The 23,521-nt window shown below is 48.8% G+C and overlaps 1 protein-coding gene across 1 annotated transcript in view; it reads right to left on the bottom strand.

The window, feature by feature from the left end:
• Positions 1-1,608: 1,608 nt before the first annotated feature.
• LRRC38 (leucine rich repeat containing 38) overlaps positions 1,609-23,521 on the bottom strand; it is a 42,320-nt gene continuing 20,407 nt past the window's right edge. The window contains 1 exon segment of the mRNA XM_017870443.1: positions 1,609-2,733. Coding sequence (XP_017725932.1) covers positions 2,480-2,733 — 254 coding nt within the window. The 3' untranslated portion in view covers positions 1,609-2,479.

Here is a 23,521-nt window from a genome sequence, read left to right as displayed (position 1 = left end):
TTCTCCGCTGGCCCAGGGTGAGAAGGCAGCCCTCCTGAGTCAGGGGTCTCTTCCACTGGAGACTGCAATGCTGGGGAGCAGAGGGGTGACCCAGAGTCTCCTCTAGGCTGAAGGGGAGAAGAGCGGAGAAAGACAGTGGGAGAGTAGGAAAGAAAGGAGGAGGTTAGGAGGCGGGAGAAGGGGGAAGCAGGACTCAGCCCAAAAGCCACCCAATCATAGGCCTTCTACGATGTGATGGTTAATTTTGTGTCAATCTGACTGGGCCATGGGGTGCCCAGATATTTGGTTAAACTATTTCCAAGTGTGTCTGTGTGTTTTTGGATGGGATTAACATTCGAACAGGTGGACTGAGTAAAGCAGATCTCATCTAATCCAATAAGGGCCTGAATACAACAAAAAGGTGGAGGAAGGAAGACTCCACTGTTTTTCTACCTGACTGTTCAGCTGAGTCTTCTCCTGCCCTTGGCCTGGGACTACACCATCAGCTCTCCTGTCTCCAGCTCACCAACTGCAGATCATGGACTTCTCAGCCTCCATCATCTCCTGAGCCAATTCCTTACAATAAATCCCTTTGTCTGTCTGCTGTTGGTTCTGTTTCTCTGGAGAACCCTAACACACCCCACAGCCTCCGCTGGAGTGTCTTCTCCCAGTGACTCTCTGTCAACGGACCTCGTTTATTTCCTTCATGATACTTAACTCGACCTGCAATGGTAGTTTTGTTTCCCTGGTTTTTTTTTATGTTCCACCCATAAGAATGTAAAGCACGAGAGAGCAGGGAACCTGTGTTTCCTATCCAATGCATAGCCACAGTGCCTGCACCAGTACCTGGCACTTAGCAAGCACTCAATAGCTATTTATGAGGGCAAAGACGGAAGGGAGCAATGGAGGAAAGAAACAGGAATATATGATAGGAAACAATGGAGAAATGATTCTCAAAAATATCTTGAGAGTTGGTGTGAGCCCCTCATCCAAGTCTTAGCCCCCAGCCTCATCCAATGCTGCTAACACAAGCTATCTTGTATTAATCCACTGGGGTGTAAGACTTGTTTGTTTCGTATTGTCTCTGAACCAAAGTGCTGCATTCCACATGCTGGAAAACACTGCCTGTCACAGCCTGGGCACCAAAGCAATGTTACATACACCCTAAGGGCCACTGATGGGAGTTTTTCAGAGGCTAAGTCCCAGTGTTTTGTTTTGTTTTGTTTTGTTTGTTTTTTTAACCATTTGGTTGATCCAATGCAACATGCTGCGTGGAATACTGGCCTCCAGGCAAGTTTACCCAAAGCTCTGGAGATGATGAGTCCAGAACTGTGCCAACATAGACAGCAGCTGGGAAGGGACTCAGGAAGCAGGTGATGGAGAACAACCTGTCTGTACTTCAGAAGGAAAAATGATGCTGAGCAGAGAGATCATTACAATGGTACAAAGCAACTAATCCTTCCTCTACAAGTCGCTACTGCTTAGGATAAAGATCAGGGTCTGAGTTATGTCAACTCTAAGTTTTCCCGACAAACTTACCAAAATTAACAACAGACACCCTCTTCCCAGTTCTTAGCTTCTTCATGGGTCCATTTCAGCCACTATAACAGAATACCAGAGATTGAGTGACTTACAAACAACAGATATTTATTTATTTCTCCCAGTTCTGGAGGCTGGAAGTCTGAGATCTGGGTGCCAGCATGGTTGGGTTCTGGTGAGGGCCTGCTTCTCAGTTCACAGGCAGCTGATTTCTTGCTGCATCCTCAAGTGCTGGAGGGGTGAAGGAGCTCTCTGGGGCCACCTTTCATGAGGGCACTAATCCCATCATTTGGGCCCCATCCTCATGACATCATCTAAACCTAATCACCTCCCCAAAGCCCCACCTCCAAATACCATCACATTGGGGATTAGGTTTCAACATATAAAATTTGGGGGGAAATAAACATTGTGTCTATTGCACTTGAGTTTATTAGTTCTCAGTATAACATCCCAAGGTTGCTGAGGCCTATTATATAAAGATCAAAGTTCTCGCTCTTGTGGTGAATGACCTGAATTTGAATCTCCACTGTTTGAGCTGCTGTTTCTTGGAAGGAAGGCAGATGCTTCATGATCTCCCAGTACAGGTCAGAAAAAGAGTGGCGCAAAATCGTCTTTGCCATTGAAAAGCTACCAGTCTTCATATCTCCTGGGGGAGGATTTTAGTCATCAGCTATGAAGCCCAACTCGGTCATCCTCTCCCCCAACACACACCTCAATCTGAGAGGCAGGTTATGCTCCAGGAATAATTCCCTCCATCCTTCCTGGACTTCCCTGCTCTGCTGATTCTAAACTCTGAGATTGGTGGTCCCAGCAGATGTACCCAGGGGCCAAGACATGGAACAGGCTCTGTTCCGTTCACGGACAGTGGCCAGTGCTTTTCCATTTTCGGCATTTCCCTCTCTTCTTGGAGAGAGCTTCTGGTTCGGTGCTGGAGAGTAAGGAGCGGGAGGGAGGAGGTGGCTCACTCATCCTCGTCCTCATCTTCATCCTCCGCATCTTTGTTGGGTGCACATCTCTGGAAGCACTGCACCACGGTGGCCAGGAAGAAGCTGGAGATGATGGCCGCAATGGACACAGCCACGCCGGAGAAGATGATGATGAAGAGGTCTGTGAGCGACAGGCTGAACCTACACTCGCTGAAGCTGGCCTCCGATAGGTCGCGCAGGGATATCCTCCTGCTCTCCATGGGCAGGGAGCACTGGATTTCATCAAGGCCTGAGAAAAGGCAGGCAGAGAAGAGACGGGTTTAGACTGCAGCTCAAGGTTGCCTAAAAGTTGACAAGGCAGGTGCTTACAAAGCTAGCAATATGCAAGCATCCTCCCAAAAATAAAAGGGGAAAAAGACTAATTTAAATGGAATTTAAACTTCAAAAAAAAAAAAAAAGCCATAGAGTGATCACCATGGGAAAAACTGGAACGTGCTGGTCTTCACTGACCTATTTTCAGGGTTTTTTTTTTTTTTTTTATGAGACGGAGTCTGGCTCTGTCGTCCAGGCTGGAGTGCAGTGGCGCCATCTCGCCTCACTGCAAGCTCCGCCTCCCGGGTTCACGCCATTCTCCTGCCTCAGCCTCCCGAGTAGCTGGGACTATAGGCACCTGCCGCCACGACCGGCTAATTTTTGGTATTTTTCGTAGAGACAGGGTTTTACCGTGTTCACCAGGATGGTCTCAATCTCCTGACCTTGTGATCTGCCCGCCTCGGCCTCCCAAAGTTCTGGGATTACAGGTGTGAGCCACCGCGCCTGGCCTCTTTTTGTTTTGTTTTGTTTTGTTTTTATGAGATGGAGTCTCTGTCGCCCAGGCCGGAGTGCAATGGCACGATCTTGGCTCACCTCAACCTCCACCTCCTGGGTTCAAGTGATTCTCCTGCCTCAGCCTCCCGAGTAGCTGGGATTACAGGCATGCACCACCACACCTAATTTTAGTATTTTTAGTAAAGACAGGGTTTCACAACGTTGGCCAGGCTGGTCTTGAACTCCTGACCTCAGGTGATCCACTCACCTCGGCCTCCGAAAGTGCTGGAATTACAGGCCTGAGCCACCGCGCCCAGTCAGGTTTAGTACTCTTTTGATTTTGAATTACTCAGTGCGGGGATGGAAGGGCACCATTATCTGTTTCAGGTTTAGGACCTCTGTAGACCCTAATCCAGACCCGGCTAGTAGCAGGGAGTGGAGGTTGGGGCAGATACAGTGGGATAGGTCAGTGCCAATTAGTGGATGGACCCTCCACTTGGTAGTGCCATTTTCCAAGTTAGATACTGTCCTCCTTTTCACTGTCCTCTGAGTGGAAGTGAAAGGAGAGTTAGCATGGCATTGTGGGAACCCCACAACCCCGAAAGGATTCTCCCTTGACAGGGGTGGAAAACATAAGGATGTATCTGAAGGTGGCCTTCAAATAGTACTTGGTGCTTGGAAGCTTGGAGAAAGCTTCCATGTGCTTCGGAATCATCTAAAAACTGTTAAAACGCAGGTTCCGAGGCACCACCCATGGGGAATCTGATTCAGTAGGTCTGGGGTGGGGCTCCAAACTGTACGTTTAATAGGTATTTTTAATAACCAGGTGTTTCTGATGCAGTGTGAATCCTGAGGCCCACTTCAAGAAGCATTATTTTCTACTTGTCAAGAGGAGGATGGGAAGGGATTTGAGAACTTCCAGGACACTCACTTCCACTAGGACCAGAGAAGCCCTTTTTTTTTTTTTAAATTTATGTACTTACTTATTTTTGAGACAGAGTCTCACTCTGTTGCCCAGGCTGGAGTGCAGTGGCACGATCAGGGCTCACCACAACCTCCACCTCCTGGATTCAAGTGATTCTTGTGCCTCAGCCTCCCGAGTAGCTGGGATCACAGGCGTGCGCCACCATACCCAGCTGATTTTTGTATTGTTAGTAGAGATGAAGTTTCACCATGTAGGCCAGGCTGGTCTCAAACTCCTGACCTCAAGTGATCTGCCCACCTCGGCCTCCCAAAGTGCTGGAATGACAGGTGTGAGCCACCGCACCTGGCCTTAGAGGAGCCCTTTAAAACTGTGTTTTGTGTGTTAGGATTGTCTTCCCAACTTCACTTGAAGAGTGTTTGACTAATTTATGAAGACGTTTCAAACTCTCCAGCCTAGAAAAAGACCACAAGTGAGTGTGTGCTGAGCAAGAACTTTATAATTACTAACATATACACGCTACGTAGACCTTACCACAGGCCAGGCACTGCTCTAAGCATCTGGCTATATTGATTCATTTAATCCTTACAACCACTCCATGGCGGTACGTTCCATTATCATCCCCATTTTACAGACGGGGGAACAGGCTCAGAGTGGGAATGTAACTTGCCCAAAGCTGTACAGCTAGTAAGTGGCTGAGCCTGGATTACAAGTCAAGCAATCTGTCTCCAGAGACCTGGCCTGTAGCCACTATGTCTCCAAAAGGAAGAGAAAGGGGAAGAAAGCCAAGAAGAGAAGCGCCAGGGATGCAGGTGATGCAGACACAGGAAACTGATGCTTTCTTCCCGTGGCTGCCATCACATGCCAGTGACAGAAGCTGCCAGTCAGCTGGTGGTGTCCTAGCACAATGGGCTTGTAACATTTTAGAGACACCTCCCGAGGACGGTTCCCTTACCACTAAACTACCGCTGCTTTTGGGGAATCCCACCAGCCATCAAGTGCGGTAGAAGGCAGCTTTGAGAATTACAGACAGGTGGATTCTGTACCCTCCGTCTACTCATATGAATCAAAAGAGAGACCTGCCTGAGATGTGAGAAACTGGGCACCATGAGAGGTGGCTCTCCATATGCTCATGTATTCATTTAATGAAATGTACTGGCCGGGCGTGGAGGCTCATGCCGGTAATCTCAGCACTTTGGGAGGCCGAGGTGGATGGATCACTTAAGGTCAGGAGTTTGGGACCAGCCTGGCCAACGTGGTGAAACCCTGTTTCTACTAAAAATATAAAAATTAGCCAGGCATGGTGGTGTGTGGCTGTAATTCCAGCTACTCAGGAGGCTGAGGGACGAGAATCACTTGAAGCCGGGAGGCGGAGGTTGCACTGAGCCGAGATCGCGCCACTGCACTCCAGCCTCGGTGACAGAGTGAGACTCCATCTCAAAAAAAAAAGAAGTATTGAAGATGGGGTTTCACCATGTTGCCCAGGCTTGAACTTGTACTTTTCCTGGGCCAAGGGGTTGGTGATATACAAGGCCATTAAGTCCTCTACCCTCAGAGAGTGTAAATTCTAGTTCAACAAGATAGATATTCATTTATGCCACCGATGTTTTTGAGTATTTGCCATGTACTAGGCCCTGGGGATACAGCGGGACACAAAACAAAGCCTTCATGCGGCTTACATTTTAGACAATAAATGAATAGTTCAAGACATATGTAAAATGTTTAGGATGAAACATCAGAGTAGAATGATAAAGAAAGTCTGGGACAAATAATTGTCTTTAGAAGGGATAGTCAGGAGGTATTATTTCAGTTAAGGTTGAAAGGATGAGATGAACCAGCCATGAGAAGAACAAGGCAGAGACAAGAAGCTGGGAAAGAGGCCGGGTGTGGTGGCTCATGTCTACAATCCCAGCACTTTGGGAGGCCAAGATGAGAGACTCACTTGAGCTCAGGAGTTCGAGACCAGCCTGGGCAGCACAGCAAGACCCTGTCTCCACAAAAAATTTAAAATTCAGCCAGGTGTGGTGGTACACACCTGTAGTTCAAGCTACTCAGGAGGCTGAGGCAGGAGGATCATTTGAGCCTGGAAGACTGAGGCTATGATCACGCCACTGCACTCTAGCCCAGACAACACAGTGAGACTCTGTGTCAAAAAAAAAAAAAAAAAGTTGGGAAACAGCTCAGCATTCGGGGAACACAATGTAGCCAGGGGTAGCTTAGTGAACACAGGATAATTTAGCGTTAGCTTAGGTGAGAAACACAGCATGTGTCGAGATGAAGCTCCTGATGGTTAAGGTCTCTGAATAAATATTATGAACAGAGCACCCCTACCCATCCCCATTACCAGCCCTCCTTGGACATGAACCAGAGAAATAGCTTATGTGGTACAGAGCTGCTGAAGACTGTTTGTTACCAAGCATAATCATCCTGACTGATACACAATACAAGCTATGTTCAAATTCAAATGATGACCATGATTTTACAAACCTCAGTAATAAGAGAATGAATGGTATTAGAATGCATAAAGAGCTCAGATCTTTTGTTTCTGATCTGGAAGAGGAGAGAAAAATAAAGTAGTAGTAACTAATAGTCATGTTGCACTTACTATGTGCAGATCTTGTTCTAATCGCTACATGTTTTTACTCACAACAATCTTATGAGGTTAAGTACTGTTATTATGCCCATTTCATGAATGAGAAAACTGAGAGCATTTGCATAGCTTGACTTTAGCAATACAGCTTCACAGTGATGAAGCCAGGATTTGAACCCAGCCATTTGGCTGTGGAAGCTTACTCTTATCCTTTGATTAACAAGGTGCCCTTTTCCCAGTGAGAATAGCCAGAGAGATGCAAGGACGCCATGTTGACATGAAGCTCAACTGCCTTCAGCCACTGCGTGTCTCTGTCTTCGTTCAACTCTCAGGAAAACCTTCACCTACTCTCTTTTTTAGTGCTTCCAGGTTTCAAAAAGCTGACCCTTAACCCATTTCCAGCATCATGTGAAAATTGAAATGATGTCTTCACACCTCACTAATTAGCAGGCTTCTGTCCTGCAAAAAGCAGCCCTGCTAATTACACAGCAACCCTGCAACCACCCTGGGGGGTTTTGTGTGTCTTTTCTTCTCCATCTCAGAAACTGAAGATAGAGGAATAGTGTCTGAGCATCCTCCTTCCTTCTGTCCTGCCCCATCTTTTATGTAGTTTACAGCCAACCCATCAATGCTTCTGTCCCATGGGAACCATTGCCTAGCAACAAGACTCTGCTGTTCCCTCCTTTCCTGGAATCAGTGTCTGCTTTATATACCCACGGAATTAGCTGGACCAGAGCTCTGCAGGCCTCCTCAATTTACACTTGATTACTGTTTTTGACTGGTTCTTTTTCTTAAAGAGACTAAACTTCTGTCTACTTCTGAGAATTTTAAATGTATTTGAATAAAACAGGAGAGCTTTATCTTTTCAAAAAAATAAAACGGGAGCACTTTAAAACAAAGTTATACTGGGCTTTTTTTTTTTTTTCAGACACTGATGTCTTCAATGAAAAAAACGGAAAAACATCAATCAACCTGCCTCCTAACAGCCCACCCCAGCCAAAAACGTTATGAAAATAAATAAGATGGACATCAACAGACTGTGTGAAGCACAGACAGTTTCTAAAGCCAGCAGATTATTTGCAGCCTCCAAACAAGTGACAGATCATTATTTAGCTGGAGAAATTTTCTACAAATCCTCATCTTCAGGAAGCGGTATCAACCGGAAAACAACCACAACCCAACAACGTAAGCCCACAGCGCCTGCCGTTTAAATCCAACCTTTGCAAGCCACGACTTCCCAAGTCAGTTCTGGTGCCTTGAGATTCATCTTGGCATCTTTGCAAAGTGACAGTTTTAGAAAATGTCATCTCACATTTCTGTGTGGCTAGAAGAAATGGACTTGTTTGGAAAATGGTGCACACAAGCCCACCAGGGGTGGGGACTTTGGAATGGCAGTGCTTAGTGGAGCTTTCTTGATAAGATCCACTGACTTGATGAGCTTTCACAGCTCACAAAGGGCAGAGAAATATGAAGAGTTGGACAAAGAGAGTCTGCCAGGCAGACAGGGCCCAGCACAAGGCTGAGGGTATTGCTACAAAAGCTGTCTACAAAGGCTGTGAAGCCAACAGCACAACTCTGGACTTGGCATAGGCAGATTCCAGGGTCCCATCTTCTCCCCTAGCGGACCCTTGTTTAGACCAAGGTTTCTCAACTTGGCCATTACTGACATTTGGGACAGGATCATTTTTTGACATAGGGGCTGTCCTGTGTCCTGTAGGACGTTTAGCAGCATCCCTGCTGGCCTCCACCCACCAGATGCCAGCAGCACACCCCACCCAGTGTGACAATCAAAACTGTCTCCAGTCCGGATGCAGTGGCTCATGCCTGTAATCCCAGCACTTTGGGAGGCCGAAGCAAGTGGATCACCTGAGGTCAGGAGTTCGAGACCATTCTGGCCAACATGGCGAAACCCTGTCTGTACTAAAAATAGAAAAATTAGCCAGGCATGGTGGCACATGCTTGTAATCCCAACTATTTGGGAGGCTGAGGCAGGAGAATTGCTTGAACCCAGGAGGTGGAGCCTGCAGTGAGCTGAGATCATACCACTGCACTCCAGTCTGGATAACAAGAGCGAAACTCTATCTCAAAAAAAAAAAAAAAAAAAACTGTCTCCAGACACTGCTACATGTCTCCTGGATTGGGAAGGACAAAGTCACCTCAGTTGAGGACCACTGCTTTAGACGGAAATGCTCTACTAAGTATACAGCTATTATGTAGACTTTTAAATTTTTTTGTAAAGATGGGGTCTCGCTATGTTGCCCAGTGATATGGTTTGGCTGCGTCCTTACCCACATCTCACCTTGAATTATAATAATCCCCAACTGTTACGGTGGAGATAACTGAATCATGGGGTCGGTAGGTTTCCCTCAGACTGTTCTCCTGGTAGTGAATAAGTCTCACTACCGTGACGTTTCTATAAAGGGGAGCTCCCCTCTACCTGCGCTCTTGCCTGCCACCACGTTAAGACATGAGTTTGCTCCTCATTCGTCTTCCACCATGATTGTGAGGCCTCCGCAGCCATGTGGAACTGTGAGTCCATTAAACCTCTTTCCTTTATAAATTACCCAGTCTCAGGTATGTCTTTATCAGCAGCATGAGAACGGACTAATACACCCAGGCTGGTCTCGAACTGCTGTTCTCAAGCAATCCTCCCACCTCAGCTTCCCAAAGCTCTGAGATTAAAGGCGTGAGCCACCAGGCCCAGCCATTAGGTGGCTATTATGGACTAAACATTTAGATCCCCAAAATGCAGATGTGGAAGTCCTAGCCCCCAGTGTGATGGTAGTTGAAGGTATAGCCTCTGGGAGGCAGTGAGGGTTACATGAGATTAGGTAATTAGGGTGTGGATGTCCTGAGGGGATTAGTGTTCTTCCTCCCCACCCCCCCCAAAAGATGGACTCTCACTCTGGAGTGCAGCGGCGCGATCTCGACTCACCACAACCTCTGCTTCCTGGGTTCAAGTGACTGTCTTGCCTCAGCCTCCCGAGTAGCTGGGATTACAGGTGTGTGCCACAAGGCCCTGTTCATTTTTTTTTTGTATTTTTAGTAGAGACAGGGTTTCACCATGTTGGCCAGACTGGTCTCAAACTCCTGCTCTCAAATGATCCACCCACCTTGGCCTCCCAAAGTGCTGGGACTACAGATGTGAGACACCACGTCTGCCCAGGGATTAGTATTCTTATGGTTGTTTTTTTTTTGAGATGGAGTCTCACTCTGTCACCCAGGCTGGAGTGCAGTGGCGCAATCTTGGCTCACTGCAAGCTCCACCTCCCGGGTTCACGCCATTCTCCTGCCTCAGCCTCCAGAGTAGCTGGGACTACAGGCGCCTGCCACCTCGCCCGGCTAGTTTTTTGTATTTTTTGGTAGAGACGGGGTTTCACCGTGGTTAGCCAGGATGGTCTTGATCTCCTGACCTCGTGATCCGCCCGCCTCGGCCTCCCAAAGTGCTGGGATTACAGGCGTGAGCCACCGCGCCCGGCCCCGGCTAATGTATTCTTATAAGAAGAGACACTAGAGAGCTCTCCCAATATGTATCTGTCTCTCACTTTCTTTCTCTCTCTCTCTCTCTCTCTCTCTGCCATGTGAGGACCCAGCAAGAAGGCGACCATCTGCAAGCCAGGAAGAGGGCCCTCTCCCAGCCCTGCTGGCACCCTGATCTCAGACTTCCACCCTCCGTAACTGTGAGGAAATAAATGCCTGCTTGTTAAGCCACCAATCTATGGTGTTTTCTTATGGCAGCCTGAGAAGACTAAGATAGTAACCTTCTAAGACAGACCTATTTTTAATCAATAAATAGACATTTAGTTATTAAATGGCTTCCTTTAATTCATGCATTTAGCGAAACAGGTGACGCTTCATGCTACATGCCATTCAGGATACACAAGGAAGGAAGGGAGGATGGAAGGGAGGCAGGGAGCGAGGGAGGAAGAGAGAGAGACAGAGAGAGGTGGCCCTGGCCTCATGGAGCTTAGGTCTTACAGAAGAGGCATCAGGACACAGGCACAAAAGAGAACATTTAAAGTAGAAAGTGCAAAGCCCTGCCAGGCACAGTGGTTCACGCCTGTGATCCCAGCACTTTGGGAGGCCGAGGCCAGTGGATAGCTTGAACTCAGGAGTGCGAGACACCCTGGACAACATGGTGAAACCCTGTCTCTACTAAAAATACCGAAAAAACTAACCAGGTATGGTGGCGCACACCTCTAGTCCCAGCTGCTTGGGAGGCTGAGACAGGAGAATCTCTTGAGCCCCAGAGGCAAAGATTGCAGGGAGCCGAGATCACGCCACTGCACTCCAGCTTGGGCTACCAAGTAAGACTCTGTCTCAGAAAAAAAGAAAGTGCAAAGCCCCACAGGAGAGGTCAAGGGCAAGCCCAGAGGGGGCTTTGGGGGCTGGATCAGCAGGACAGTGGAAGGATGGGCTGGCAGGCGGCATGTGGAGGTAAGGATGGGACCCCTGCAATGTTCCTGCTTGACCTTGGAATGTTCTTTTCCTGACACATCCCTTCAGCTGTCTAAGTTAAGAATAGCGAAGGAAAGCCAATACTTCACAGCACCTGGTGTGTGCCTGGCACACTTGAAACTTCACAGAACGTACTCGCCTTGTTTATGCCTCAGGCCAACCCGATCGGAAGGCCACTGCAAGTATCCTCATCTTACAGCTGACCAAACTGAGGCACAGAGAGGGCAAGTCACTTGCCCGGGGCCACGCAGCAGGGAAATGCCAGAGCTGGGCCTGACCCCAGCTGGTCTGGCTCTGCAGCTTGGCCACTGCATCGTGCCTCCCACTCTCCCAGGCACGAGACCCAGGGCTGCACCAGCCTGGCCCAGCCCCTCCCAACAAGCCCCTTTGAGGCACAGTATCTTTTTTTTTAATTTTATTAATTAATTTATTTAATTTTGAGACAGAGTCTTGCTCTGTAGCCCAGGCTGGAGTGCAGTGGTGTGATCTCGGCTCACTGGAACCTCTGCCTCCCGAGCTCAGGCAATTCTCCTGCCTCAGCCTCCCGAGTAACTGGGATTACAGGTGCATGCCACCACCCCCAGCTAATTTTTGTATTTTAGTAGAGATGGGGTTTCACCATGTTGGCCAGGCTGGTCTTGAACTCCTGACCTCAGGTGATCCACCTGCCTCAGCCGCCCAAAGTGCTGGGTGAAGCCACTGAGCATCCAGAGAGCAGAGTTTCTGGAAACCCTGGTCAGAAGGGCTTCCTGGATGCCCTGAAAAACAGAATGGAGAGATGCTGCCCATGTTAGGGTTAGGACGGACCCCAGGCAGGGCCACTCTACCACCTGGTGCCTGTGTGACCCTGGGACAGGCCCAGCCACCCTGAGTGCCACCTGGAGATGACACTGTGAACATGAAACAAGGGAATATCTGAAAAGCTCTCACCACAGTACCTGGCCACACACGTACTTAAGAACCGTGTGGTTAGCATCGTTCAGATTTTTGAAGTTGCAGACTGAGCCTGCATCTGACTCCAGATATATGAGGAGGGTGCCCATATTAGGGTGCTCCAGAGAAACAGAACCAACAGAGAGGAGAGGAGCGGGGAGTGGAGGAGCAGGGAGGAGTGGGGAGGCGAGGGGAGGAGAGGGGAGGGGAGAGGGAGCGAGCAGGTGTGCGTGCGTGTGGGTGCGTGCGTGCGTGTGTGTGTGTAGAGAGATTTATTATAAATACCTCTAGTCATTCCTCTGCTCAACAACCCTCAGTGGCTCCCCATCTCACTTAAAATGAAATCCACAGTCCGTATCACCCCTGCTAAACCCCTCCACTCTGCCTTGCTTTCTGTTCCTCAAACACCCCAGCAGAGGCCACCCTCAGGGCCTCTGCACCTGCCTGCTCTGCCTGGCTCACTCCTTCCCTTTCTTCAGGTGACTCTAGGCAGTCACCTTCTCAAAGAGGCCTCCTTGCCTTCATTCAAAGCAGGTGCTCTCCCCACCCCGTCATCCTCCATCTCCCCCTTCCCTCTTTAGTTTTCTCTGCGCAGGTATTTATTTTCTGCCTCCCTGTTCCTCCCCCACCCCCATGTCGGCTATGTGAGGTCCAGCATTTTGTTTTGTTCCCTGCTGTATACCTAGGACTAGAACTTGTAAATGATATTTTTGAATCAACATATGAATAAAGACAGGATCAGAGAACATGGCTTAGATGTGTGGCCACAAAGGAGTCCTGAAGCCAGCTCCCCTATCAGACAGACAGATCCCCAGTGGCCGGTGGTGCTGGACCGGCACAGGCCCCTGCCTTCCAGGACGAAAGTTCTTTCCCCCAAATTCACCAGCAGGTAACTTGCAACTCTCTGGAGGAGAGAGAAGCTGTGTATGTTTTCATGCTTTCCTCTCTTGGGAGGCAGAAATTCTCATTGATCTTTGGAAACAGAGTGGAGATGCATCAGCCAACCTCTCCTGCAGCCTCACCACATGCCAAATATTCTTCTAAGCACTCTGCATTGCCTGCACGCCTTTAGTCTACGAAACAAATTCTGCGGCTGGTCCTGGGATGATCCTGGTTCACAGATAAGCAAACTGAACAGTTATGTTACCTGCTTGAGGTTATCCAGCTAAGAATGGAAGAGCCAGGATCTAGAATCAGGTGATCTCACCCTAGTGCCTATGCAGTTAGCCAGTACCCTTTCCTGTTGCCTTAAGAATGTTTGCACAGGCCGGGCGCAGTGGCTCACACCTGGAATCCCAGCACTTTGGGAGGCTGAGGCAGGCGGATCACTTGAGGTCGGGAGTTCAAGACCAGCCTGACCAACATAGAGAAACCCCGTCTCTACCAAAAATACAAAATTAGCCAGGCGTGATGGTGCATGCCTGTGATCCCAACTACTCAGATGGCTGAGACAGGAGAATTGCTTGAACCCGAGAGGCAGAGGTTGTGATGAGCCGAGATTGCGCCATTGTACTCCAGCCTAGGCAACAAAAGCAAAACCTTGTCTTAAAAAAAAAAAGAAGAAGAAGAAGAAGAATGCTTGCACAAGTTATTGCCAGGACACTAAGAACCAGAGGGTCCTATAATTATGCCAAATCTGCACAATGTCTTGTCAACCTGGTTTGGGGCCCATGCTACCTCCATTGGTGGCCTGAGCCTGGAGTACTCAGGGCAAAGAGCACTAAAAGGTCATTCTAGGAGGGTTGAATGCTGTATTTGTTTTTTGGGCTGCTGTTACAAATTACCACAAACTGAGGGGCTTAAAACAAATTTATTATCTCATAGTTTCGGAGGCCAGGATTCTGAAATCAAGGTGTCAGCCAGGCTGGGCTCCCTCCAAAGGCTCTGGGGAGAATCCTTCCTGGCCTCCTCCAGCTTCTGGTGGTTGTTTTGTTTTGTTTTGTTTTGTTTTGTTTTTTTGAGATGGAGTCTCGCTCTGTCCCCAGGCTGGAGTGCAGTGGTGCAATCTCAGCTCACTGCAACCTCTGCCTCCCGGGTTCAAGCGATTCTCCTGCCTCAGCCTCCCGAGTAGGTAGGACTACAGGTGCCCGCCACCACGCCCAGCTAATTTTTGTATTTTTAGTAGAGATGGGGTTTCAACATGTTGGCCAGGCTGGTCTCAAACTCTTCTGGTGGTTCTTGACATCCTTTGGCTTATGCCTGCCTCTCCCTCTGTCTCCATACGGCCTCTGCTCTGAGTCTCCAATTCGCAAGTCTCCCTCTGCCTTTCCCTTACAAGGACATCTGCCATTGGATTTGGGACAGTCCTACCCTCAATCCAGGATGACCTCATCTCCAGATCCTTCATTTAATTACATTTGCAAAGACCCTTTTTCCAAAAACAGGTCACATTCAGAGGCGCCAAGGCTTAGGACTTGGACAAGCCTTTTCAGGGGATGCAGTTCAACCCACTATAGGTATCACATATTTCATAGCCACCTGCTGCCCCCTGGCTTCTCCCCCTTCATCTCTCCTGAGGCAAATTCTTTTGGGGCAATCACTTCTCACCCATTAAATATGTCTTGGTGCAGCATTTTTTTTTGTTTTTTGTTTGTTTTGAGACAGGGTCTCACTCTATCACCCAGGCTGGAGTGCAGTGGCATGGGCATGGCTCACTGCAACCTCCACCTCCTGGGTTCAGCCAATCTTCCCACCTCAGCCTCTCAAGCAACTGGGGCTACAGGCACGCACCACCACACCGGGCTAATTTTTGTATTTTTAGTAGAGACGAGATTTCACCATGTTGCCCAGGCTGGTCTTGAACTCCCGGACTCAAGTGATCCACCTGCCTCAACCTCCTAAAGTGCTGGGATTACAGATGTGAGCCACTGCACCTAGCCTAACTTTCTTAAAATGTGTGGCGCTCTCCTGGCATAGAGGTTGGTACCCAACCCACACTGAGCCAGAGTCTGTCTGTCCCAGGACACTGAGTCTTGGGTGGACTGACTGAATAGAAGGCTGGAACCTGTTCAGTCCAGCCAGCATCCCCGCCCTGGAGAAACTGTCCATTCGTTCTGCGTTCTCCACCTGCAGAGCTACCCCATTCTCTTCTAAGCCTGCCTCTCCAGGCTTCTCTTCAGTTCTGTGAACTATCTGACATCCCTGCAACAAATTCCTTCCCTCCCTCCATTAGACAGAGTTGGCTTCTCTTTATGCTCAAGACACCCAACCGATGGATTCTAGGATAATGGAATTCAAGAACGAATTGGGCTCCTGTCCTAACTGTCAGCCTTTGTCCCACAGCCACAGAGCATTTAACTGGGTCCTGTTGTTCTATAAAACCACGTGCGTGGTGGCACGAGGGCTTCAGGAGGCAGCGGGAGTCATGCAGCTCACCTCCCCACAATGGGCAGGCTCAACTAGTGGGAAGTTGACTTCCTACCTTTCATCTTGTGATGGGTCTACCTCCAACCCACTGAAACCCAAGTGGGCTCCATCTCATTCTGGCCTAGGCAGAACAGGGTCCGCAGCGCCCTCCCCTTATAACCACGACTTCCTTCTCTTCCAGGGCACATTCAGAAGAGATAGGCATCTCCCTTGTGCAGGGCGGCTCGGTGGCCTGCCTGTCACCACCTGTCTGGACTCCCTCCCCTTGAGTGATGACTTCTCCCCAGCAGCTGATACCTGAGCTGGAGAGGGTGAGGAGCTGCCATTCTCCAGAAATAGACAGTGACACAGCGGATGTTAGATTGAGATTAATCTCTTACACCGGACCAGCCCCTTGCCAACAAACAGGCCTGCAGCCAGAGGATCTCTCAGGGCCTTTCCCCTCATCTGGCCTCCTGGGAACTGCGTAACTCAGATTAACAACAGGCTCTGGTAAGCACTTTTTGTCATTAAAAATTTTTTTGTTTTCCTAACTCCACTTATTAGGCAAAGCTCACATATATACTGAGACAATAAAAATAATCAAAGAGAAGGTAGAATTTAAAAAAAAAACAGTTAACACTTGGCTTATACCTTTCTAGACTCTGTGTGTGTGTGTGTGTGTGTGTGTGGTGTGTGCATGGATGTATGTACATAAAATTACCAAGTAGAAATATACTCCACCACTCTGTCAGATAACCATACTGGGAACATCTTTCCATTCAACAAATATATCATTTTTAATGGCTGCAGGGTATTTTACTGTGTAGACGAGCCATGATTTACTTACCCAACCCCAGGATGTTTCCTCTTAGAACTAATGCTGTTTTCTCTTAGAACTAATGCTGCTATGAACAGCCTTGCACACATTTTTTTTCTTTTTTCTGAGACGGATCCTGCTCTGTCACCTAGGCTGGAGTGCAGTGGTGGTGGGATCTCAGCTCACTGCAACCTCCGCCTCCCTGGTTCAAGCAATTCTCCTCCCTCAGCTCCTGAGCAGCTGGAATTATAGGCAGTTGCCACCATGCCTGGCTAATTTTTGTATGTTTAGTAGAGACGGGGTTTTACCATGTTGGCCAGGCTGGTCTTGAACTCCTGACCTCGTGATCCGCCCGCCTCGGCCTCCCAAAGTGCTGGGATTACAGGCATGAGCCACCGCGCCTGGCCGAACACATTCTTAATTATTTCCCTAGGATACATTCCCACAAGTTGAAGGTTGTGGGTGAGTCCTTGAACTTGTGCCAACACTGGATTTTGTCACTCTTTCATCTTTATCAATCTGATAAGCCATGAAAGGGTATATTGTTGATTTGGTTTGCATTTATCTGATTATCGGGAGAGCTGAACATTGTATTACGTGCTTACTGGAAACTTGGATGTGTCCTTCTGTGAACTGCCTGCCCAGGAGCTGTGACATGAGCTTTGCAAGTCTTCCCAAGGTGAGAGGCTGTCGTGCAAAGGGGGAATTGGAGAGAAATATGGTGGATCCAGCCCACCCAACCCCACCCATTTCCACAAACTTCAACTTGTGGGAATGTGTCTTGGGGAAATCATGAAGAACGTGGGCAAGGCTGTTCACAGCAGCATTGCTTCTAGGAGAGAAGACTGGAAACCTCCAGGGGCTGAGAAAGTAAATCGTGGCTCATCTACACAATAAAATACCCTGCAGCCATTACTGCAGCTATAACTTCCAGGGAAGGCAGGTTCTTCCTCCCATGGCCTAGAGGAAGGGCCAACATGGAAGGTTCTCCAGGGACCACTGGGCATTGGTCCCTCTGCTCTTGGCAAGAGCTTACTACTCCCCGTCACTCTCTTCTGCCTTCCCCTCCCTGGCTAAGAGAGCCCAGCCTATGCTGGTAGAATACCTTCCCCTGCCCTCCCTGCCAGCTTCCAGGAACTCCAATCCCAAAGGCCCAGGAAATAACAGCAGCTTTTTGGCCTTTCAGGCCACAGGCAGCCTTGGTTTCACAGTATCATAGAGGATCTGAAGCCACCTTTGGTATCTCTCACTTCCCCTCCCTCCCTACCCCTCTCCCTCATTTTACAGATGAGAGGCCCAGAGAACCTGGGCAATTTGTCTAAGGTCACTTGGAGTCTAGACTGGAACACAGGTCTCCTGACTCCCTGTGTGGTGCTCTGCCCAGGCACCAGGTCCTTAATTCGCCCTGAGCATCTGGGGAAGCTGCACGTGCTACAGTCGCTGCTGCAGCTGCTTCAAGCCACAGAAAAATGTTATTTGTAAGGAGGCAGCTGAGAGGGGACCGCAGGGCTTTGTTCCTCTCCTGGGGACACGGGTGCCAGGAACACCAGCTCTAATTTCTGATAGTGCTGACCTGTGTTCTCCACCACCACTTTCATTAAATATCGACAGTTGCACAGGGGAAAAATTCCCAATTAAACTCCCATCTTGTCTCCACCGCAGACACTTTATCTGATTGAGTAATAAGCTGATTTTGCTAAGAGGAAGCTGCATCTGCAGCTTTGGGTCAAGGGCTCACCCTGGCTTGTCCTGGCTCCACAGAGTGTGTCCTGTAGAAGGGGCAGTGCAGTAACAGGGACCCTGCACCAGGGGTGTGACCTGTGTCTGAATGCCACACGCTAGCCTGAGTCCCACCCCTCATCTTAAAACACTGACATCAGTCACACACATAAGCAAGGAAAACCGACTGACTGTTCATGTGATTTTTGTAATCCATCCTTCCCCTGGTAAGAAACGAGCAGAGGATGATCATAGAATTTTCTTTGTTTGTTTTTGAGACAGAGTCTCGCTCTGTCGCCCAGGCTGGCATGCATTGGTGCAACCTTGGCTCACCGTAACCTCTGCCTCTCGGATTAAAGCGATTCTCCTGCCTCAACCTCCTGAGTAGCTGGAATTACAGGCACCTGCCACCATGCCTGGCTAATTTTTGTATTTTTAGTAGAGACGGGATTTCACCATGTTGGCCAGGCTGGTCTTGAACTCCTGACCTCAAGTGATCTGCCTGCCTCAACCTCCTAAAGTGCTGGGATTATAGGCATGAGCCACTGTGCCCGGCCTTATAGATAATTATACTCTTGGGAAGGAAGCAAGAGTTTCCACCATTCCCACTGATGTCACCATCACCCCTGTCATCTCAACCATCCCTGCCACTGCTGCTCCTATCACCTCCCCATGTCCACCCCCACCCCCACCCACTCCATCATCCAAAATAAACACTTCCTATGAGTTGAGCCCTAGGCTGAGTACTAGGGATACTAACCTGTGTCTGGTGACTACAGATGATCTGGCTAGAGAGAACCTTCTGGTTAGGCAGTGTGAGGAAATCCAGGAATGGTCCATGAGTCTCATACCTCCCATAGGTTGTCATGGTGCTCAGAGCTCCACACGGCCTCTGGGTGGTCAGGCACCCACTGTGGCTCCCTCCCAGGCCTGCCCTTCTAAAGTCTCCATTGTCCCAAGTTCATCTGTAATGGTGGGCTCACCGGCATGCTGGAAGCAGACATGTGTTGTGTGTCTCAGGATATGCAGGGGTGTGTGTTCCCTCCCATGACACTGTCAAGCAGGCATCCTAATGGGAAGTAACATTTCTAGAAACTCCTGCTATTTACCAGGAACTACAATGAGGACTTCCCAGTTACCATTTAACCCCCTTGCCCAACAACCCTGCAGGGCATTGGTTCTCCGCTGGGGGTGATCTTGCCCATCAGGGGGATTTGTCAATGTCTGGAGACATTTTTGGTGTCACCCTGGGTGGGGCGCCAGTAGCATCTGGAAGGTGGAAGACAAGGATGCCATGGAACATCCCATACTGCACAAGACAGCACCCACAACACGGAAGTAGCCAGCCTCACTCACATAGCAGCTGTGCTGAGTGTGAGATGCCCTGCCTTGGGGTATTTTTTAAATCCAGTTCAACAATTTTTATTTTTCATTTTTTAGACAGGGTCTTCCTCTGTCGCCCAGGCTGGAGTGCAGTGGCATGATCTCAGCTCACTGCAGCCTCGACCTCTTGGGCTCAGGCGATCCTCCCACCTCAGCCTCCCGAGTGACTGGGATGACAGTCATGTGTGACCCCACTCCTGGCTAATTTTTTGTATTTATTTGTAGAGAGAGGGTTTAGCCATGTTGCCCAGGTTGGCCAAAACAAATTTTTTTTTTTTTTTTTTTTTGAGAGAAGAGTCTTGTTTTGTCGCCCAGGCTGGAGTGCAGTGGCGCAATCTCGGCTCACTGCAAGCTCCACCTCCCGGGTTCATGCCATTCTCCTGCCTCAGCCTCCCGAGTAGCTGGGACTACAGGCGCCTGCCACCACGCCCAGCTAATTTTTTGTATTTTTAGTAGAGACAGGGTTTCACCGTGTTAACCAGGATGGTCTCGATCTCCTGACCTCGTGAACTGCCTGCCTCGGCCTCTCAAAGTGCTGGGATTATAGGCATGAGCCACCATGCCTGGCCCCAAAAATAATTTTAATTGTGGTAAAATTTATAACACAACAATGTGAAGGTAGCTTCATGCTAGAGAAACAAACTGTCCACTTGAAAATGGCAAAGATGATATATTTAAATCTTAACTATTTTCTTTTTTTTTTTTTTTTTAGATGGAGTCTCGCTCTATCACTCAGGCTGGAGTGCAGTGGTGATATTTTGGCTCACTGCAACCTCTGCCTCCCAGGTTCAAGTGATTCTCCTGCCTCAGCCTCCAGAGTAGCTGAGATTACAGGTGTGTGCCACCATGCCCAGCTAATTTTTGTATTTTTAGCAGAGACGGAGTTTCATCATGCTGGCCAGGCTGGTCTCGAACTCCTGACCTCAGGTGATCCACCTGCCTCAGCCTCCTAAAGTGCTGGGATTACAGGCGTGAGCCCCAGCACCCAGCCAAATCTTAGCCATTTTCAGGTGGAGAGTTTCTCTAGCGTTGTTACATTCACATCGTTGTGCAATCATCACCACCATCCACCTCCAGAACTCCTTCCATCTTCCCAAACTGAAAGTCTGTCCACATTAAATACTAACTCCCCATTCCCCCTCCTCCCAGGCACAGGCAAATATTATTCTACTTTATCTTCTATGAGCTTGACTACTCTAGGTACTGCATAGAAGTGAAATCATACAATATTTGTCCTTTTGTGATTAATTTCACGTAGAATATTGTCCTCAAGGTTCATCCATGTTGTAGTGCATGTCAGAATTCCCTTGCTTTTTAAGGCTGTACAATAATCCATTTCATGGATAGACAATATGTTGTTTTTACATTTAATTGGAGGAAAATATAATGTAAAAAATAGAGAAAATTTTCATTCTTAAAAAAAGCACTTTTGGCCGGGTGCGGTGGCTCACGCTTGCAATCCCAGCACTTTGGGAGGCCGAGGCAGGTGGATCACTTGAAGTCAGGAGTTCAAGACCAGACTGGCCAACATGGCGAAACCCCATCTCTACTAAAAATACAAAAATTAGCCGGGCGTGGTGGTGGCAGGTGCCTGTAATCCCAGCTGTTCGGGAAGCTAAGGCAGGAGAATCGCTTGAACCTGAAAGGCGGAGGTTGCAGTGAGCAGAGATCGCACCACTACACTCCAGCCTGGCCGACAGAGCGAGACTCCATCTCAAAAAAAAAAAAAAAAAAAAATGAGGGAGGGACTTTAAAAAAACATACCATTACCCAGCCCTGAAACTCTATGAATTCTTCTCTTACTCATCCAGGACCTGTTTGACTGGCACCTCTGTAGACCCAGCAGATCTCAAAGTGCAGACAAGCCAACATAACATAGCGTTCACAATTGTATCATAAAAGATGTAACGCATCTTTGCTCTGCCACTCCCCTCTCTCCTCTGACCCAGGCCTATCCTCTGACCACGTGAGGCCTGTCTCTCTTGAGAGTTCCCTGGGAGCCACGCTGTCCCTGGGATGGGGATTCTCCCTCTGTCTCTGTGCTGTGTGTGAGTTATTCCACAGATATCTTCCTGTGAATGCAGGCATCTCACCCTCAGCTCACGAAGTGCTCTCTATGCTTCAAATAGCTGCAAAACAATTTACCAGTAAAAGGAATTCTGGGCCGGGCGCGGTGGCTCAAGCCTGTAATCCCAGCACTTTGGGAGGCCGAGACGGGCGGATCACGAGGTCAGGAGATTGAGACCATCCTGGCTAACACGGTGAAACCCCATCTCTACTAAAAAATACAAAAAACTAGCCGGGCGAGGTGGCGGGCGCCTGTAGTCCCAGCTACTCGGGAGGCTGAGGCAGGAGAATGGCGTAAACCCGGGAGGCGGAGCTTGCAGTGAGCCGAGATCTGGCCACTGCACTCCAGCCTGGGCGACACAGCGAGACTCCGTTTCAAAGAAAAAAAGTAATTCTGATTTTCTTGGCAAGTCGGAAATCAAGTTGCTTTTTTGTTTTGTTTTTGTATTTATAGTTTTTCTAACAGCAAGGGCCATGGTAGACCTAGGTTCCCAGCAGCAGATATCTGCACCTGGTGGTCTTCAGCGGGGTTCAATACTGCAGCAACTGCTGTCACCAGGGCCAGAGTTGTGGTAAGGGAAGTGACCTCGAGGTGGGGCCTTTGGGGTGGACGAGGGGAGGTTTCATGAGAAATGCGCCTACACAGGTGGAGAAGACTTCGCCATTATCTGACCTTCTACTGTCACAGTGGGGACACAGCAGTGAGGTTACTTCCCTGGAGGAGATACACACCGACCCTCTAAGTCGTCCACATGCTAATCCTCAGAATCTGTGAATATGCTGCCTTGTAAGGTGGAAGAGGTTTTGCCGATGTGATTAGATTAAGGTTCTTGGGATTGGGGGATTATCCTGGATTTGTGGGCAGTCCTGATAGAATCACGAGGGTCCTTATAAGAGGGAGGCAGGAGGATCAGAGTGGGAGAAAGAGATATGCCGATGCAAAGAGAGGTCACGGGGAGGTGCCCGAGAGCCGGGGGGTGCGGGCACCCTGTAACCTGGAAAGGCAAAAGGACACAGACATCGTGATTTTAGCCTATAAAACACATTTTGGGCTGGGCACGGTGGCTCACGCCTGTAATCCCTGCACTTTGGGAGGCTGAGGTGGGTGGACCACAAGGTCAGGACTTTGAGACTAGCCTGCCCAACATGGTGAAACCCCGTATCTACTAAAAATACAAAAATTAGCTAGGTGTGGTGGCACGCTCCTGTAATCCCAGCTAATCAGGAAGTTGAGGCAGGAGAATCACTTGAACCCAGGAGGCAGAGGTTGCAGTGAGCCGAGATGGCACCACTGCACTCCAGCCTGAGCAACAGAGGGAGACTCCATCCCAAAAAAAAAAAAAAGAAAAAAAAAAGACGCACTTTGGACATCTGACCTCCAGAACTGGAAGATAACAGATTTGTGTCATTATAAGCCCTACAACGTGGTAGTTTGTTCCAGCAGTAATAAGAAACTCACACATACCCCTAGGTCACACAGTGAGTCAGTGGCAGAGCTGAGCCCGGGAGCCAGGTGTCCGCACTCTCAGTTCCACCCGTGTTCAGCAGTTCGTCACTGAGACACATCTGTGGCTCAATGTGAGCCTCAGGAACTGGGTCCTTTGAGTGTTAACACTGACTGACTTCAGTGACATTAACAGTGGCATTGACATGCTCTGTGTGCCAGGCACTGTGCTAGACTTTATTTATTTATTTATTTATTTTTCATTTCTTCCTTGCTGTATAACGTGGTAGGCTTTTTACAGGGATTCTCTCTCTGGCCCTCATGGTAGATTTGTGAATTTTTTTTTTTTTGAGACGGAGTCTCGCTCTGTCGCCCAGGCTGGAGTGCAGTGGCGCCATCTCGGCTCACTGCAAGCTCTGCCTCCTGGGTTCACGCCATTCTCCTGCCTCAGCCTCCCAAGTAGCTGGGACTATAGGCACTAGCCACTACACGCAGCTAATTTTTTTATATTTTTAGTAGAGACAGGGTTTCACTGTGTTAGCCAGGATGGTCTCGATCTCCTGACCTCGTAATCTGCCCACCTCGGCCT

Source organism: Rhinopithecus bieti, unplaced genomic scaffold (genome assembly GCF_001698545.2).
Source record: "Rhinopithecus bieti isolate Rb0 unplaced genomic scaffold, ASM169854v2 scaffold_5710, whole genome shotgun sequence".
NCBI classification, from domain to species: domain Eukaryota; kingdom Metazoa; phylum Chordata; class Mammalia; order Primates; family Cercopithecidae; genus Rhinopithecus; species Rhinopithecus bieti.
This window is presented reverse-complemented; position numbering and strand designations above follow the sequence as displayed.